General features: G+C 39.5%; 1 protein-coding gene across 1 annotated transcript in view; it reads right to left on the reverse strand.

Annotated features, from left to right (window-relative positions):
• The window catches only part of LOC140500181 (uncharacterized), a 60,569-nt gene that overhangs the window by 9,908 nt on the left and 32,451 nt on the right, over positions 1-18,210 (reverse strand). Inside the window, 1 exon segment of the mRNA XM_072602536.1 lies at positions 13,003-14,237. Coding sequence (XP_072458637.1) covers positions 13,003-14,237 — 1,235 coding nt within the window.

An 18,210-nucleotide genomic window follows, 5' to 3' on the forward strand; every position in this document is an offset into this window, starting at 1 on the left:
GAATGAAAACTGTCCTGAAATGTTAGAACAAGAGGGGAAAGTAAAAACAGAAAAAATACACTGATTACCACCTGGAAGAGATCCTATGAGGAAAACCTACAGGAACATCACAGCTAAATTCTGAAACCCCCTGCTCAAGGAGAAAATATTAAAAGGAACAAGAAAAAAACATTTCAAATATAGTGAAACCCACAATTAGAATCACAAAAGACCTAGCTGTGACCACTCTAAAAGACTGCAGGTCTTCGAACGCTACATATCAAAGAGCAAAAGAACTGGGGTCGCAACTGAAAATAACACCCAGCAAAGTTAAGCATAATCCTGAATGGAAAACATAAAAGGATATTCAATGAATTGCTAGACTTTCTCAATTTTATTGCAAAAAGACCTGAACTTAATAGAAAATTTGACATACAAGATCGAAGAGAAATATAAACATCCAAGACTAATTACGAGGGATTCAGTAAGGATAAACTGTTATATGAGGAAATGTAAACTGTATCTGAGTGTAATTAGTAATTGGGTAGTTTGAGAGAAAGACTGGGGTAGGCTCACAGGCATTTTTTAGGAGAAAGTGCTTTTCTGCAAAACTTTAAGTACTACAGAAAGCTGAGGGGTTTTTTTTTATCTCTTTGCGGATCATGAAAAGAGCACCTGACACTTGACAAAGCTGAGGTCAAGGCGGAGTCCCAGGTGAGAGATTATGGACAAGAAGGGACACCTGACCCGGGCTGGCTTCAGAGACTTTCCCTGGGTCACCACCTCCATCTCCTTCCCTTTCTAGAGCCGGTGTGGCGGAGCATATCCTGGGATCTAGGAACCGCTGGGAACATGGCAGGGCATGAGGAGGTCAGGGAAGAGGGTGGGTGGAGAGCACTCAGTATCACTTAAGAGGATGCGGAGGAGGAAGCCCAGGGACGTGAGGAGGCAGGTAGGGTCGCCCGTTCAGCTCAGTGGCCGGCTCCGGTCCACCAGAGAAAGAAGGTGGGTCCTTCCAAACCGCGGACAGACCCCGCAAGGTCAGGAGAGACACCTCCGGGGCTCTGCAAAGTTCCAGTAGGGCCTGCGGAGATAAGCCTGGGAAAAGGTGTCCTGTCTGTGCCGAAGTTCGGCCAAGTGCCCCCGGAGACCTGAGCCCGCAGTCTCCTCGAGGACGCCGAGTCCCAGCAAGTGCTCCTCCCGCCTTCCAGGGCGGGGGAGCCCGCCGCTGCCCCAGGCAGTCCTCCCTGCCTCGGTGACGAGCTCCTTTTCTCCTGTCTGTCCTGTTTGTAGGCCGCTGTCTGCCCGTGGTCTCTCCCGTTAGACTGGGCGCTCCCGGAGGGCAGGGGCTGCCTTCTCCTTTCTCCGTATCCCCAGCTCGGCACACACCGGGCACTTAAATGCGGGCTGAGTTGACACGTCCTCCAGCCCGACTTTGCCTCCTCTCTGTAACTCCCACCCTGGCACGTGGCGGCCCTTCAGACCCTGGGAGGGGGTCAGCAAGTTCAAGCTCTCCCGCCTCTCAGCCTTCCCTTCCCTCCTCCAAGCCGAGCAGCCACCCTCCTGCCCACCCTGGTCTCCGCCCCTCCCATCCAGGCCAGCCCCTCGGAGTCTCCCGGAGAAGTCCCCGCCGGCGGGAGGCTGGGAGAGGCCCCACGCAGGGGGTGCATCGTCCGTTGGTGCGAGCACAGCACGGGGTGCTTGGGTCGTCCCCTCGATGGGCGCCTCGGCCCCGTGACCCTTCTCGGCCGCCGTCCCTCCCCGCGGGCCCCGCCTACCCCTCAGGCCTCCGGCCGGAGGCGCGAAGCTCTCGCCATCTTCCCGGGATAGCCCGACAGGCGCCAGCCTCGACGAACCCCGAGACCAGCTCCCTACCGGAAGTGCGGTCTAGCCCGGACCGGACGAGGCCCGGTGCGCTCTGGCCTCTCTAGGCCGCTGGGAAGGCCGCCCCGCCCGCTGCTACGGTTGCGTCTCCCCAGTCCCGCCTCTAATTCTCGCGGTTCGGGCTCTGGTCACCCAAGTTGCAGTTGCCACCCTGCGGAGCCCGAGGTCCACGTTCGAATTCCAGCGCTGGCGTTACTGACCCTGTGACCACGGGCAAGGGGCTTTCCTTTTCTAGGCCGGCGTCGTTTCTTCCTCCGTGAATATGGTTTTGGGGCCAGGTGCTTCCTGAGCTGGCGGCCGTGCCAGACCTCCGTTGTGTGATCGCTGAGGGCCGTGCTAGCGTCCCCTTGGTGCAGGACGGTCCTAGGCGCAAGTTGTGCCCTTGGGGGAGCGCCTGGACCCACACTGACTGGGGATCCTTCCAGCCTTTGCGTACCTTCCCGCCCCCATTCCCGAGAGCCCCGCTACCGCCTTCTTAGCTAAGAGCCTAGCATCCTATTTTACAGAAGAAATGGAGGCCTTTGGCCCAGAGCGCCCTCCTCCCCTGCTCCCCTCCTCCTCCTCACGTCCTGGCATTCAGAGGCCTTCTGCCACCTTCTCCTCCTCTGTCTCAGAAGATGAAGTGACTTTACTGCTAGCCCAAGCTAAGCCTTCTGCTTGTTCAAATGACCTCATTCTGTCCCATCTCCTCCCACAGATTGCCTCTGTCATCCCTACTCTATCCCTTTTTTAAAATTTAATTTATTCATTAAAAATTTTTTTTGTTGAGTTCCGATTTCTTTCCCTCCCTCCCAGCCCTACCCCCACCTTGAGAAGGCAAGAAATGTCTGTCACTTATTTTGAGTCTGTCTGCTGGTACATTTTCTACTGCCTACAAACATGCCCATGGCTCCCCCAGTCTGAAAAAACCTTCATTTGATCCTTCATCCCCATAATCTTCCTACATATCTCTTCTGCCCTCTTTGTCTCAACTCCTTGAAAAGGTCATCTACTTTCTCTCCTTTCACTGTCTTCTTAACTCCTTACAATCCTGCTACTGGATTTATCATTCCACTCGGACTGTCTCGAAGTTGCCAATGATCTCTTAGTTGTCAAGTCCAATGGCCTTCTCTCAGCCCTCATTCTCCTTGACCTCCCTGCAGACTTTGACACTACTGATCACCTTCTTCTTAGCGCTCCTGGTTCTCCTCCTATCTATCTGATCACTCCTTCTCAGTCTCCTTTGCTGAATCCGCTTCCATATCATATCCTTTAACCATAAGTGTCCCTCAAGGTTCTTTCCTGGCCTCCCTTCTCCCTCTACACTATTCTGATCGGTGATCTCATCATCTGTCATGGATTTAATACTATCTCTGTGCTGATAATTCTCAAATCCACCTGCCCTGCCCTAAACTCTCCGCTAACCTCCAATCTCATTGTATCTCCAACTGTTGAAGGGTTAATAATCACTCTAATCAAGCACATGTATCAATCCTTTAGTCAAGCACATATGTCATTCACCTAGTTCAGGGGAGTCAGCACCCTGAACTTCAAAGAAAATAGAGAAAAACTGAAAGTCAACAGATATAACTTCCTCTACCTGAATCCAACAGACAGGTCCAACTGTCTGACTATAGTTACCAGAGAGGGAAGTGTGACATCTAGGTTCTCAAAGGTGGGGCGGGGGAGAAAGGGGGGGCTACTTTAGCAGCTTCCCAGAGTCCTCATCTGGCCAAACACTTCCAGTCAGTAAGTCCCCAAATAAAACTGTACCTCAGAGTGTTTATACACTTTTTAGAGCCAGATGGCATCACATACCTTGAGAAACTCAATTACCCTCATTAACAAAAGTCATGGACCTTCTAGCAAAATTCTTCCCTTCATCTATCTCTCCTTTATATGAATATGGGAAGGGAGCAAAGTTGACTGATGCATTGACAAATTACAAAGGGGCAGTCCCCTTTCATAAATACAGATATAAGACTCAGAAGAAGAAGGAAAATCAACGAATTGTCCTTTTAGAAGTTCCATCTCATACAGCAATCTGGGGAGGAACATCATCTCCTGGAGTTTTCTGGATGGTCGTTCAAGCTGTCTTCAGCACAGCATCTCAGCATCTTCTCTTTATCTTTTTGTAGAAATCCAAATGTCCACTCTTCTACAAAACTGACCTTAATACAATTTTAGATTACCATTCCAAAGCTTTATACTCTTATCATTCTCATAAAATCAAAATTGGAACTTTGGCCAATTGTCATGGTTAAGAAATTCACATTAGAATCCAGTTTTTACATTTTACACTAATCCACTGTTCATTTTCCCCATCAAGAGGATGAGATTTCACTAAAGAATTAATAACAGGCTCCAGTACATACTTAAATACAATAAGTAATCATTTTTAACACAGTACATATCACATCATAAAATAATTCCAACTTCTGGTCATGTGATGCTTCTTTAAAGCATTTACAAGATAGACCACAAACCATTCTTCTTTTAACATTATCCAAGTGAGAGAAAAATAATATTAACTATGTATGCTAACTTCACAAGCTATTGACCTGATTGTCTCCATATTATTAGTAAGAATTATAGGACCCTAACTTACTGTTGTTGGTCTAAAATCCTAAGCCTAATAGCTTAATTTTTGGACTTAACCTCAGATGTTTCCTTACCAACAATCTGTTATTTAATAGATCTGGTATTATGCTTACAAAACTTTTGATCATAGGAAATTGCCATTAGGGACATTTCAGGGAAACAACATCTCCCTAACAATGTCATTTCCAGGCAGAAGTAGATTGTCAAATGGCATTTAACCAGGTGTAAAGTCTGTGAGATAGGAGAATCCTACCTCAGCTCAGGCAGAACATTTGTTCTCCCAACCTTCCCAGTCACCTTTTTGCATTTCATATTAGCATCTCATAGGCTTGCTGGCATCATGGATCAGTGGCTCAGACAGCCTTTCTCACTATCCACATCTGGAGTTAGACTCAGAAGAACAGTCAGTTAATAATTCCCATAAAATTTTAAAATAGCAAGCTCCAATGATCAGTTTCAGTTATTACTATAATTTCATATTGGTTAAGGAACATCTAAAGCAAGTCTTAAGTAGCTTGCATGCCTTTCTATACTTGTTCTAGTTTCTGATTAAATAACCATCATAAAATCAAATTTGCCATTAAAACCATAAGCTATCACTCTAATATATTTACATCTGTTTCCCAAGCTTCTCTCTCCCTTTCTAACCATGCTCAGTCTAAAAGAATTGTTTCTTTCTAGCTGCTTGCAATATTTCCTCCTTCACCTGGGAACTCTGAAATCTGGCCACAATATTCCTAGAAGTTTCTCTTTTCCGGCCTCTTTCAGGAGGTGATTGGTGGATTCCTTCAATATTTATTTTACCATCTGGTTCTAGAATATCAGGGCAGTTTTCCTTGATAACTTCATGAAAGATTATGTCTCGGCTCTTTTTTTGATCATGGCTTTCAGGTAGGCCCATAATTTTTAAATTATCTCTCCTGGATCTATTTCCCAGGTCAGTTGTTTTTCCAATGAGATGTTTCACATTATCTTCTATTTTTTCAGTCTTTTGGTTTTGCTTTGTAACTTCTTGGTTTATCTCATAGTCATTAGCTTCCCTGAACTCCACTCTCTCTTTTAAAGAACTATTTTGTTCAGTGAGCTTTTGAATCTTCTTTTCCATTTGGCTAATTCTGCTTTTTTAAAGTCTCCTTCTCCTCATTGGCTTTTTGGACCTCTTTTTCCAATTGAGTTAGTCTATTTTTAAAGGTGTTATTTTCCTCAGCATTTTTTTGGTTCTCCTTTTGTAAACTACTGATTCACTTTTCAAGCTCTTCTATGGCCTGAGCCCATTTCATATTCATTTTGGAGGTACTGGAAGCAGAGGCCTTGACTTCCTTTGACAGTATGCCTTGTTCTTCCTCATCTGAAAGGATGGAAGGAGACACCTGTTCACCAAGAAAGTAACCTTCTATGGTCTTATTTTTTTTTCTTTTTTGGGCATTTTCCCAGCCAGTTACTTGACTTCTGAATCCTTTTGTGGAGAGGAGGGTCCTAGTGCTCTCCTCCCCCCAGTACTGTGCTCAAGGCTGGGATTCAGATCAGCTGCTCAATTCCCCCAGGGGCTTTGGGTCGGAGCGGGGCCACCACGGAAGGCTGAGGTTCAAATCAGATGCTCAGTTCCCCCAGGGGCCTTGAGTGGGGGTGGGGACATTGCTGAGGGCTGAGGTTCAGATCAGTAGCTCAATTCCCCCAGAGACTTTAAGCTGAACTGCCTGGACAATGGACTTAGGCTGCTTCCGCAGACACTGCAGCCACCTGCTGCCCGCTGCTGCTGCTGCTGCTACCACCTTTGCTGCTACCTCGGGCCAGTGCTGGGGGGACCCCACTTCCCTCTCACCCAGCTGGGAAAGCCCTCCCACACTGACCTTTGGAGCTTTCTTTGTCGCTTGTGGGTTGAGGGATCTGGGACACTCCCTGCTGGGAATTCTGCCCTGGGGGTCTGTTCAGATCCTGTTCCTCCTGGTACTGCCTAGGGCTGGGCTGAGCACCACTCAGCTTCCTATGAGATAGACCTTTCCTGTTGGCCTTCTAGGTTACCTTTGGCTGGAAACCTCTTCCACTCTGTTGTTCTGTGGCTTCTGCGGCTTTAGAATTTATTGAGTCATTTTTTACAGACATTTTGTGGGCTGTGGGGGAAGCACTAGAGTATATGCATCTTTCTACTCTGCCATCTTGGCTCTGCCTCTTTGTAATATTTTTATGGATTTAAAAATATTATTCTAAAAAGGAGTCCATAGGTTTTACTAGACCGCCAAAGAGGTCCATGACACAAAAATGGTTAAGAATACATACTCTGGTTTACCTTCCTTCCACTGTGTATTTATATATTTTTTGAGGCAATGGGGGTTAAGTGACTTGCCCAGGGTCACATAGCTAGTAAGTATCTGAGACTGGATTTGAACTCAGGTCTCCTGACTTCAGGGTTGGTACTCTATCCACTGTACTACCAACTGCCTCTGTGTACATTTACATGGACTCTTCTCCATTAGCATGTAAACTCCTTGACAGCAAGAACAATTTTTGTGTTTTTGCTTTTCTTTCTAGCATTTAGCACACTGTCTGGCAGAGTGGAAGTTTTTTTTTTTTAATTTTCACATTATTCATGTTGTAAAGAATCAGAACCAATGGGAAAGAAAAAGAAGAAACAAAACAAAATAAAAAAGAGAGCAAATAGTATGCTTTGATTTGCATTCAGACTCCATAGTTCTTTTACTGGATGTGGATAGCGTTTTCCATTGTGAGTCTTTTGGAGTTGTCTTGGATTCTTGAACTGCTGATAAGAGCCTAGTCTGTCAAAGTTAGTCATTGCACAATGTTGCTGTTACTGTGTACCCTTGTTCTCCTGATTCAGAGTAAGTTTTAATAAATATTTTTGATTAGTAACAGAGGGAAAATTTGATTTTGTGATGGTTATTTAAACAGAAACTAGAACAAGTATAGAAAGGCATGCAAGCCATATTTTGTTAAAATAAAAATATCCTGTAATTTTGATTATATTAAATTAAAAAGTTTTTGCACAAAGTCAATGCAACCAAGATTAGAAGGGAAGCAGAAAGTTAGGAAATAATTTTTACAGCCAATGTTTCTGATAAAGGCCTTATTTCTAAAGTATATAGAGAAATGAGTCAAATTTGCAAGAATAGAAGTTATTTCCTAATTGATAAATGGTCAAAGGATGTGAAGAGGCAGTTTTCAGATGAAGAAATTACAGCTGTTACTAGTAATGTGAAAAAATGCTCAAAATCACTATTGATTAGAGAAATGCAAATTAAAATAAGTCTGAGATACCATAGCATATCTATCAGATTGGGTAACATGACAAAATAGGAAAATGATAAATGTTAGAAATGTGGGAAAATTGGAACACTAATGCATTGTTGATGGAGTCATGAACTGATCCAACCATTCTGGAGAACAATTTAGAACTATGCCCAGAGGGCTATAGAACTGTGCATACCCTTCCATCTGGCACTACCACTTCTAGGTCTATACCCCAAAGAGATCATAAGTGGAAAAAGGACCCATATGTACAAAAGCTCTTTTTATGGTAGCCAAGAATTGGAAATTGAGGTGATGCCCATCAACTGGGTAATTAGGCTGAACAAGTTGTATTTTATGAATGTAATAGAATACTATTGTTCCATAACAAATGATGAACAGGTGGATTTTAGAAAGACTTCTATGAATTGATGCTGAATCAAGTAAGCAGAACTAGGAGAACACTGTACACAGTAACAGCAACATTGTGCAATGACCAACTTTGATAGACTTTGCTCTTCAGAAAAACTCAATGATCTAAGACAATTCCAAAAGGCTCATGTTGGAAAATGCTGTCCATATCCAGAGAACTATAGAGTCTGAATGAAGATCAAAGCATACTATTTTTCTCTTTTTCGTCTTTCTCACAGTTTTTCCCTTTGGTTCTGATTCTTCTTTACAATATGACTAATGTGGAAATTCTTAATGTGATTACACATGTATAGCCCATATCAGATTGCACATGCTGTCTTAGGGAAGGGCAAAAGGAAAGAGGAAAATTTAGAGCTCTAAATCTTATAAAAATTAATGTTGAAAACTAAAACTAAATAAAGAAAAAGGACAAACAAAAAAAGATAAAAATATCCTAGAACAGTGGTGTGAAACTCAAATGTATATAAAGATCCCTGCAGGCAGCGAATTGACTTTGAAAACCACATATTGTTTTGTTGTATTTTTATTTGTTTCGTTAAGTATTTCCCAATTATATTTTGATCTGGTTGAGGCCCACATTCCTTGGTGAATGTTTAACACTTTAATCCTAGGTCTGACTCCTGGGTTTTAATTTTTAAAATATTTTTATTGACGTCACTTTTTTATATCATCATAATTTCCCTCAGTATTTCTTTCCCTTCAAGGAAACTGTTCCATATAAAAATGTTTAATGACAAAGTCAGCATAACTAATTAATACACTGAGAAGGCAAGAAAATATGTGCAATATATTTCATTCATGAACGTCTCACCATTGTAGGGGGTATGGGATACAGGTGTCTTTTCATATGTCTTCTTTCACTCCAGTTCTTTTAACTTTGCAACATTTACTTTTGGTTTGTGATTTTTCTTTCCATTTTACATTATTGTCATTGTGGATATTGTTTTATTGACTCTACTTAATTTTACATCCTTTTACATAGATCTTTCAATGCTTCTCTGTATTTTTAATTTCTAACAGCACAGTAACATTGCATTACATTGACATATCACAATTTGTTTGGCCATTGCTTAACTGATAAGGTGAAAACTGCACCTAAGACTTTTGGGTATATGTGTGTGTAAATTTTTTATATATCTTGGATGCCAAACTGTTATTAGAGAACTTTTTTATACAAGTTTTTTTTTCCTCCATTTGACCACTTCTGTTGTTAGTCTAGGCACAATGATTTTGTTTGTGCAGCTTCTGTTTCATGTAATGTTATCCATTCCATCTTTTGTAATTTCCTTTACCTTTTGACTAAATTTCCTGCCTATAGCAGTGAAATGTATACATCTGCTTTTCTTATAATTTTTTAATAGTATAATCTTTAATGTTACTGTCACATATGGATTTAGAGTGAATTATAGAATGTGGTATAAAGTGTTGGCCTAAATTTAATTTCTGCCAGACTGCTTCATAATTTTCCCAGTTCTTAATCAAATAAGGAGCTTTCTCCCCCTAAGTTTTCTTTCTGTTTATTTAGTTCCATTGTTTCCAATTTTCCAGTCTGTTCTTTTTCATTGCTTTTTTTTAACCGGTATAAAAGGGTTTTGATGACTGCTGCCTTGTAATTTAGTTTGAGGTCTGGAAATGCTATTCCTCCTATGTTCCTACCTCTGATTTTTTCCCACAATTTTATTTTTCCAAATTAATTTGATCAATTTCTATGAAGTATATTTGATAACTTGCTGCAGCATTAGAAGTATAAATTAACTTTAGTAGTATTGTCCCTTTTATTATATTGGCATGATCTGGATATGAGCAATGATTTTCCTTCAGTTTCTAAAGTTGTTCATTTCTTTGAGAAACTTTATAATTAAAAACATATATGTATTTTGTATGTTTTGATAGACTACTCCCCAGATATTTTATCTATTCCATAGTTATTTGGAATGAGATTTCCTTTTTTATTGCTTCCTAGATTCTGTTATTACAAAAAAGCTATTGCTTTTTGAGGATTTATACATGTCCCAGTTAGTATCTTTGGTGATACCCTAGAGTTTCCTGTCATTAGCAAATATGGATAATTTTATTTCCTCCTTATGTATCTTTATGGCTTTAATTTCTTGCTTGTCTTATTGTTAGCATTTCTAGAACTAGTGGAGAGTGGGCATCCTTGCTTTGTTTCTGTATTTTGTAGGGACACTTTCTAGTGTATCCCCATGACATATGAAATTTGGTTTTGGTTTCTGATACTTACATTTTTAAAAAGGTCCCTGCATACTTAAACTTTGATGGATTCTGAGCATAAAGCACGTTTCGTACTTTGTCCTTCAATTCATTCAGAAGCTATAATTTTCTCTGGTCGCGGTGGTCACTGAACTAAAGGAGAATTTGGATGTAGTCTACTCTGTCCCCCTAGCAAACCTCCCCTACCCAGAAAGGCAGCTTGTGAGCAGTGAGCCCTGGGAGTAGTGGAAGTACTTAGCACAGCTCAGTGCCCATGTAAGAGGCTGTAAATAAAAGTTGGCTGTTGTTGGAAACAAATTTACATTAAGTATTTCTAGGTGAAATTAAGGGTAATGAATATGGAAAACAGAATAGAGTCTATTTGAAAAACAAATTATTATTTTTAATGAATGAGAACAATTTTAGCACAAAAATCCACATCAATCTCATGAATTAACCAATAAGTGCCAGGCACTTCATCTACATAGAACAAATGACAAGGAAATAAAATACACAGCTGCACAAGCATCAGTATCTGCCTGGAATGTAAATTAAACAACATCCAGCTAGAAGGTAGGAAGCAGGAGCACAGTAATCTTCTTTTAAAAATCAGGAAAACAGTAAAGACCATCTACTGTTTAAAGAAGCATGTCTTAAGAGTCTATGTCCCTACCATCAAGATTCTTCTTCATTCTTCTTTCTCATCAGGAGAAAGGAAGAAAGGAAATCTTTTAAAAAAATCTTCCTTTCTGTCTTGTCATTCTCTGATGGCTAAAAGGAGAAACTATTGGAAGGAAGTCATAACTGGCAGCTAAAACAAACTGCTTTGGCTGTGATATCAAATGAGAGTAACAGAAATGCAGAGCTAGGAGAGACTACTGCAATAAAGAAAAATAGAAAATAACTAAAAAGAAAAATAGCTATGACATCTTTGTCATTACCAGCCAAGGCTCCAAAATAAACCATTTCAAAGAAGTGAGCCACATTCCTTAAAACAGAAAGGTATTTTCACAATTAGAGCATTTAAGCATACAAAAAACTGCTTTTCATTAGAATATGTAACTTAAAAGGGGCGTAGTATCATTCTTTAAAGCTGAGTTAAAGGGCAAAGAGGGACAGGATAAGAATAAAAACAAGAGAGAGGATGAAGAGAGGTACTTAATTGTATATTCCAAAATCTGGTTGTTTAAAAAAGTTCCTCTAGCACACTATCAATAATCCTAAAGAAAAATGCTATTTAGATTGACAATGATGGAAAAAGAAGAGGACAAATGTTGGGAGTGTCTGTGTTTGGAAAGGCACACTAATGTACCACTGATGGGCTGGTAAGTGGTTCAAGGCATTCTGAAAAGCAATTTAGAACTATACTAAAAATGTTCACTAAACTGTGGTCTTTAAACTCTGACCCAGTGATAACACTATTAGGCTTATCCATATCCAAAAAAAGAGGAAAAGTACTCTTTTGAACAAAAAATTCTATAGCAGTTTTTTATAGTAGCACTGAATTAGAAACTAAGGGGTGCCAATCAATTGGGAGATGACTGAATATGCTATTGTGCCATGAGAAATAATGAAAGGGTCAGAGAAACCTGAGAGAGCACTTGTGAACTAATGCTGAGTGATCGTAATCAGAACCATTAATACAATGACTACAATGCTGTAAAGAAAAGCAACTGGGAAAGACTTAAGAACTCTGACTAATATAATGGCCAATCATGAGTAGAACAGTAATGATGAATTACACTTCCCACTTCTTGGCAGAGAGGCAATGGACTAGAGGCACAGAATAAGACATTTCTAGACATGCATAGTGAATGTGTTTGTTTTGACTACATCTATTTGTTAGAAGGAAGGATTTTTACTTTTTTTGGAGGGAGGGAATTATGGAGGCAGTGGAGGGTGAATTGATGGAGATCCCCCAAAATAGGAAGAGTTAATGAAACATTTAAAAATTACATATAAGAAAATACAAAGAAGTTCAGAAGGGGACACAGACAGGATAGTGTTAGAAATAACATGTAAAATTTAATATGTACTTTAAAAAACAAGCTGTCTTCATCAGAGATTCATGGTATCATATACAGTCTTCCTTTTCTTTACTTTTTATAAGGAAATTTTCATGTCTGTTGATGTTTCATCAGGTCCATAATAATAAAAAACGTTTTTATAAAGTTTTCTCTAAATTCTTACCAAATTAAAATGCAATATTTGCTTAAAGTTACTTAATTTAACTGAGTTAATAAAGACATACATTTGTGATATAAGATAGTTTGAAGGTTAACTTTGATTAAACAAACTTCAATACATTTATTAAATGCCTACTATGTGCAATACACTGCCCTAGGTGCAGGAATGAGTAGCATCTTGAGCAAGAGTATTCTTCAAATGGTCAGGTCAATTGCAACTGGTAGAGGCATAAATCAATGACATGAACAGTGTTTTGAGAGGCAAGAATATCACCACCTTTAGAAGAGAAATTGATAAACTAAAATTTTGACTTGAAAGAGTTGTCACAAGGTTTTCTCCTGTGATACTGAATAAAGCTGGAGTGCTGGACAAGGACTGTACCGCAATAATTAATTCCTGTGCTTTGTTTCCAGCAAGAATTCTCTTATCTTGAATACTAGATGCCCTTGTACTAGTTTTTCTCCACATTTATTACATTCACGAGATATGAATTTTCTGATGTCTAATGAGGTATGAGCTCAGAATGAAAGTCTTTCCACATTCTTTACATTCATAAGGTTTCTCTCCTGTGTGAATTCTCTGATGCTGAATAAGGTTTGAATATGCCCTGAAGATTTTCCCACATTCATAGCACTCATAAGGTTTTTCTCCTGTATGAATTCTTAAATGTTTAATGAGGCCTGAACTCAGACTGAAAGCTTTCCCACATTTGTTACACTCATATGGTTTCTCCCCAGTATGAATTCTCTGGTGGTAAATAAGAGATGTGCGATCACTGAAGGCCTTCCCACATTCATTACACTCAAAGGATTTGTCTCCACTGTGAACTCGCTGATGATTAATAAGGTAAGAATTTAGGATGAAAGTTTTCCCACATTCCTTACAAGAATAGGGTTTCTCTCCAGTGTGAATTTTCTGATGTTGAATTAGGTTTGAGGAGACATTAAAAGCTTTCCCACATTCACTACACTCATATGGTTTTTCTCCAGTGTGAATCCTTTGATGGCGAATTAAGCTTGACCCCTGGCTGAAGGCTTTCCCACAATCATTACACTCATACGGTTTTTCTCCAGTATGAACCCTCTGATGCTGAATAAGGTTTGAGGATGCAATGAATGTTTTCCCGCATTCATTACATTCATAGGGTTTTTCTCCTGTGTGAATCCTCTGGTGTCTAATGAGGCTTGAACTCTGTTTGAAGGCTTTCCCACATTCATTACATTTATAAACTTTTTCTGTGCGCTTTCTCTGACGTTTAACATAGGTTGAACTCTGCCTTAAAGATTTTCTGTATATTTTAGGTTTATAGGATTTCTCTTCTGTATGGTTTTTCTGATGTATAATTAGGTCTGAATTCTGTTTGGATTTCTGGCCCATATTATCATACTCCTGGGGTTTCTCTCTTGAGGAAATTCTAACAGGGTTAGAGTTCAGACTGAGGTTTCTTCCAAATTCATTACATTTCTGGTCTTTCTCTCCTTCAGATGGATTTTGATCCATCACTACCATTGACCTCAAATGTCTCTTCTGAGAAAGGATTTTACCTGCAGAAGACTGCAAACCTTCCTTTGACCAGTCATCAGATTCACAGGCTTCTATACATTTGGGTCCATGGGGAACATCCCCCATGAGTCTTTCCAGTATCATATTCTGGGATTCTACTTCTTCAGAAATTTCCTGCTTTAGAAATAGCTCTTTATTCTCAGTGCTGGTCTCACAATCTGAAACAAGGAATAAAAAGCCACAAATGTTACTTTTTTTCTATTCCTAGAAAAAGGAATAGAGGAGGTGGGAAAAGGGCAATCTCCAGAACACTGATATTTCCCATAAGAGTGTCACTAGTATTAATAAATATCAATATCAACCTCAGGTTACTAGGGACAATGTACTCCTACTGGAGTATATAGGAACAGTGACCAGAGGGAGGACTAGCGTAAGATGGGAGCTGGGAATAAGTAGGAATATCAAAAACAATACATATGGAAGGGGAGTTAATAAGATGAGTAGGCTCTTAGATATGAACTAGTTCAAATTCCTTCCTTTACTGAAAAGACAATGGAGGTCCATAGAGGTTAAAGGGCATGTGTCCAAATTTGCATATCAAGTACCCAGGCTATATATGGAAGAATTTATTAAATTCTGGACACATTTTAAGAGGGACATTAACAAACATGATTGTGTCTGGCACAGTCTGGCTAGTGTGGTGAGGTGACTTCAAATCATGTCATATGAATAACAGTAAGAGGAACTGAGGTCATTTTAGTGAAATCTTAAAAAGAACATGATAACTGCTAGTATATGAAGTTATATGGACAAAAGATGAGATTAATTCTGCTAATCCAGGTGAGAAGTAGGACCACTGGGATAGGAAAGTAGATTTAGGCACATTTATAAGGGAGAACTTTTAAAAAATTAGGGCTATCCAATGAACATACTGCTACAGGAGTAGTGGAGCCTATAACTGGAGGTATTTTTTTAAAAAAGGCTACATAATCTTTTCTCAGGATTATTGTTATAAAGGATATCCTTTAAAATGAAATTCATAGTTATATAGCTGCTCTCTGTGAAGTTCTTTTCAAATCAAGAAGTCTATGATTCTATGGCATGTTAGATTAATACTTCCTTTTTTCTTTCTTTTAAAAATAATTACTTTTTTAAAAATTATTTTTAAAAATATAATTATTTTTTAAAAATAATTACTTTAGTAATCAGATGTTTGCTTCAGTAAACATCAGGGAAATACTGTAGACATTTCAGCAAGGCTTCTTAACAGTCTAATGACATACATGTGGTCAGGCTGTTAGTCAACTGATGACAGGACAAATCATTTTGTTATTAAATCATTTAAAGTTCTAACTCAAAAAGTGTTAATCAATGGATCAGTAAAAAGCTCCTTAGAGGGTTCTGAGTGCTATTTGCTTTTGTGTTCAGTTATATTATATATTTAAAATGTATGATGTTGATAAAGATCTAGAAGGTACGTTTATTTAATCTGTCAAAGCTGACAGAGTACTTTAAGGTTTACAAAGCACTTTTCTCAAAACAACTCTGTGACGTAAGTGGTGCAAGTATTATTAATATCATTTTACAGAAAAGAAAATCTTGGTTCCTAGAGACAAAGGCCTTGCTCGAGGTTGAATAGATGTTAGAGCCTGGACTCAAATTCAGAGAACTGAACTTTCCACTATCAAACAGCTACAGCTATATGCTGAGTAAAACATGAAATTTAATAAGACCTAAAGGGCTAAACCTGAACTTGGATTAAATTAATTTTCAAAACTACAGAATGAAGGGAAACAGTGAGTAGTTTATGTGGAAAAAAAAACAACCTGAGAGTGTTTAATTGATTACATGGTTAATGTGAGTTAAGTGGTTACAACATAAATTTAGGATACACCAAGAGAATCAAAGTGTCAAAACCTCTATTAAAGTCCAACCTTCGAAGCCATATGGTGTTTTTTTTGACTCTGGGCCCAACATGGACATAATTGCAGAAAGTAGGCCTTATTAAAATATAAAGATTTTGATTATATACCTGGCAATGTATTGTACTTTAGTCATCTAAGGGTCAACTTTACTATCTATGATGACCCAGAAAGGGTCATGATCAGAAAGCTGGAATTTGGTTAGTCAACATCTAAAAGGGAAGCACTAATTACAAGGAGCCAGCATAGCTTAATCTACAACAGCAGATGTGACACTAACTTCATTTCCATTTCTTGAAGAGGATTACTCAACTAGTTTACCTCTATTTTAGAAAATCTTTTGCTAAAGTATCAAATCCTATTCTTGTGAAGGAGATAGAGAGATATGGATTGGACATACTAAAATCAGATAAATTCAGATCTAGCTAGATGTAAACAGTTCAACATTAACAGGAGGGTTCCAGGGGAGAGTCACCAGATCTGTGCTTTGCTGTGCTATTTAACATTTTTATTAATAAGTTGGATAAGGTATAGATGGTATGCTCATCAAATTTGCAGATCACAAAGCTGGGAGGATAGATAATGCAGTGTATGACAGAGTCAGGATCTAAAAAGATCTTGACAGGTGAGAGTATTGGGCTGAATCTAACAAGATGAAGTTCAATAGGGTTTAAAGGCAGTCTTGCAGGAATGGGGAAGTAAGGTTAGAACGTACTCATTAGGTATTATCTATAATACAGAGTTTATTTCTGCTGCATCTGGTACTGTTGACCACTCTCCTGCTGGATACTTTCTCCTTTCTGGTTTTCTTGATACTATCCTCTCCTGATTTGCCTTTTTCCCAATTGTCTCAGTCTTCTTCACTAGTTCAGTAACTATATCATGTCAAGTCAATGAATATTTGTTAAGTGTCTACTATGTGCCAGGTACTGTGCTTAGTGCTGGGATGTCCTCTAACACTGAATGTTTTCCAAAGTTCTCTCATATTACAGGACTTTACCATACTTGATTCTCCCCTTAACTACTTTAACTTCCCAGTTTCCCAACTATTCATTTCTCATGAAGTACTCCTCCAGTTCACCTCAGATACACACAGAAATGATCTTGATCTTGCTTTCACTTGAGTGTTCCACTTTCATGTTCACTAACTCTGAAATTCCTTCCTCTGATCATAATCTGTTGTCATTTCACTTCTGTTGTCCAACTCCAAATCCTGTTCTTTGTACTCCCCATGACTCCCAATCCTTCCACCACTTTCTCCCCTTCTCCATCTTGCCTTTAGTGAACCATTTCAACTCTGTACCATCCTCTTTTCCTAAGCCTTTTGCCTCGTTATCAAATTTCTGGTCTAGCTAAACTTCAGGCTTGGATTATTCTTCACAACTGTAGCACTCTCTCCTATCACATGTTGAAGGAAGTTGGAAAAAAAAATCATGAAAATTGTGCTGACTGGATCCACTACAGATTTATGTAAGAGATAATCTCAACTGGACCCTCACTGTGGCAAGGCAATCCTTTTATATTCCCCTAACTGATTCACTATCCCACTCACCTCAATAGCTCTTTTAAATATTTTCATCCCTCCTCAAAATACTCATGGTTCCCTCTCTCCACTGCCTCAGCTAAGAACTTTGCCTTATATTTCACTGCAAAAACTAAAGCCATTAAGATTTCTCTCTTCACCCCTTTTCCTCATTTCACATCTCTCCGATGTCTTCTGTGACCTTCTACTTCACCCGTCTCACATGAAGAGGTGGCCCTTCTTACTAAGGTAACCTCTACATTCATAAGTAATCCCATTTTCTCCAGTAGATTGCTCCCTCTATCATCCTCAGTTTCTCACTAATCTTCAATCTCTCCCTGTCTACTGAATGCTTCTCTGATGCCTATAAATATGCCATATGTTGTACCCCATCATCCTTTTAAAAAACCTCACTTGATTTGACAGCCCCACTATCATCCTACATCTCTCCCCTCTTTCGTAGCTGAACTCTTCAAGAAATCCATCTAAAATTAGTGCTTCCACTTCCACTTCACCACAATCTCTTTCAATACTTTTACCGGCTTCCACCCTCATCTTACAATGGAAACTCCTCTCTCCAAAGTTATCAGTTATCTCCACTGTCAACTCTAATAGTTTTCCCTCAATTTTCATCCTTCTCAATCATTCTCTTCACTCTAGGTTTTCATGACATTGTGGTTTCTGGTATTCTTCCTACCTGTCTGATCATTCCTCAGTCTCCTTTACTGAATCTTCATCCAGGTCATG

The sequence above is a fragment of the Notamacropus eugenii genome, chromosome 4, assembly GCF_028372415.1.
Source record: "Notamacropus eugenii isolate mMacEug1 chromosome 4, mMacEug1.pri_v2, whole genome shotgun sequence".
Taxonomy (NCBI): domain Eukaryota; kingdom Metazoa; phylum Chordata; class Mammalia; order Diprotodontia; family Macropodidae; genus Notamacropus; species Notamacropus eugenii.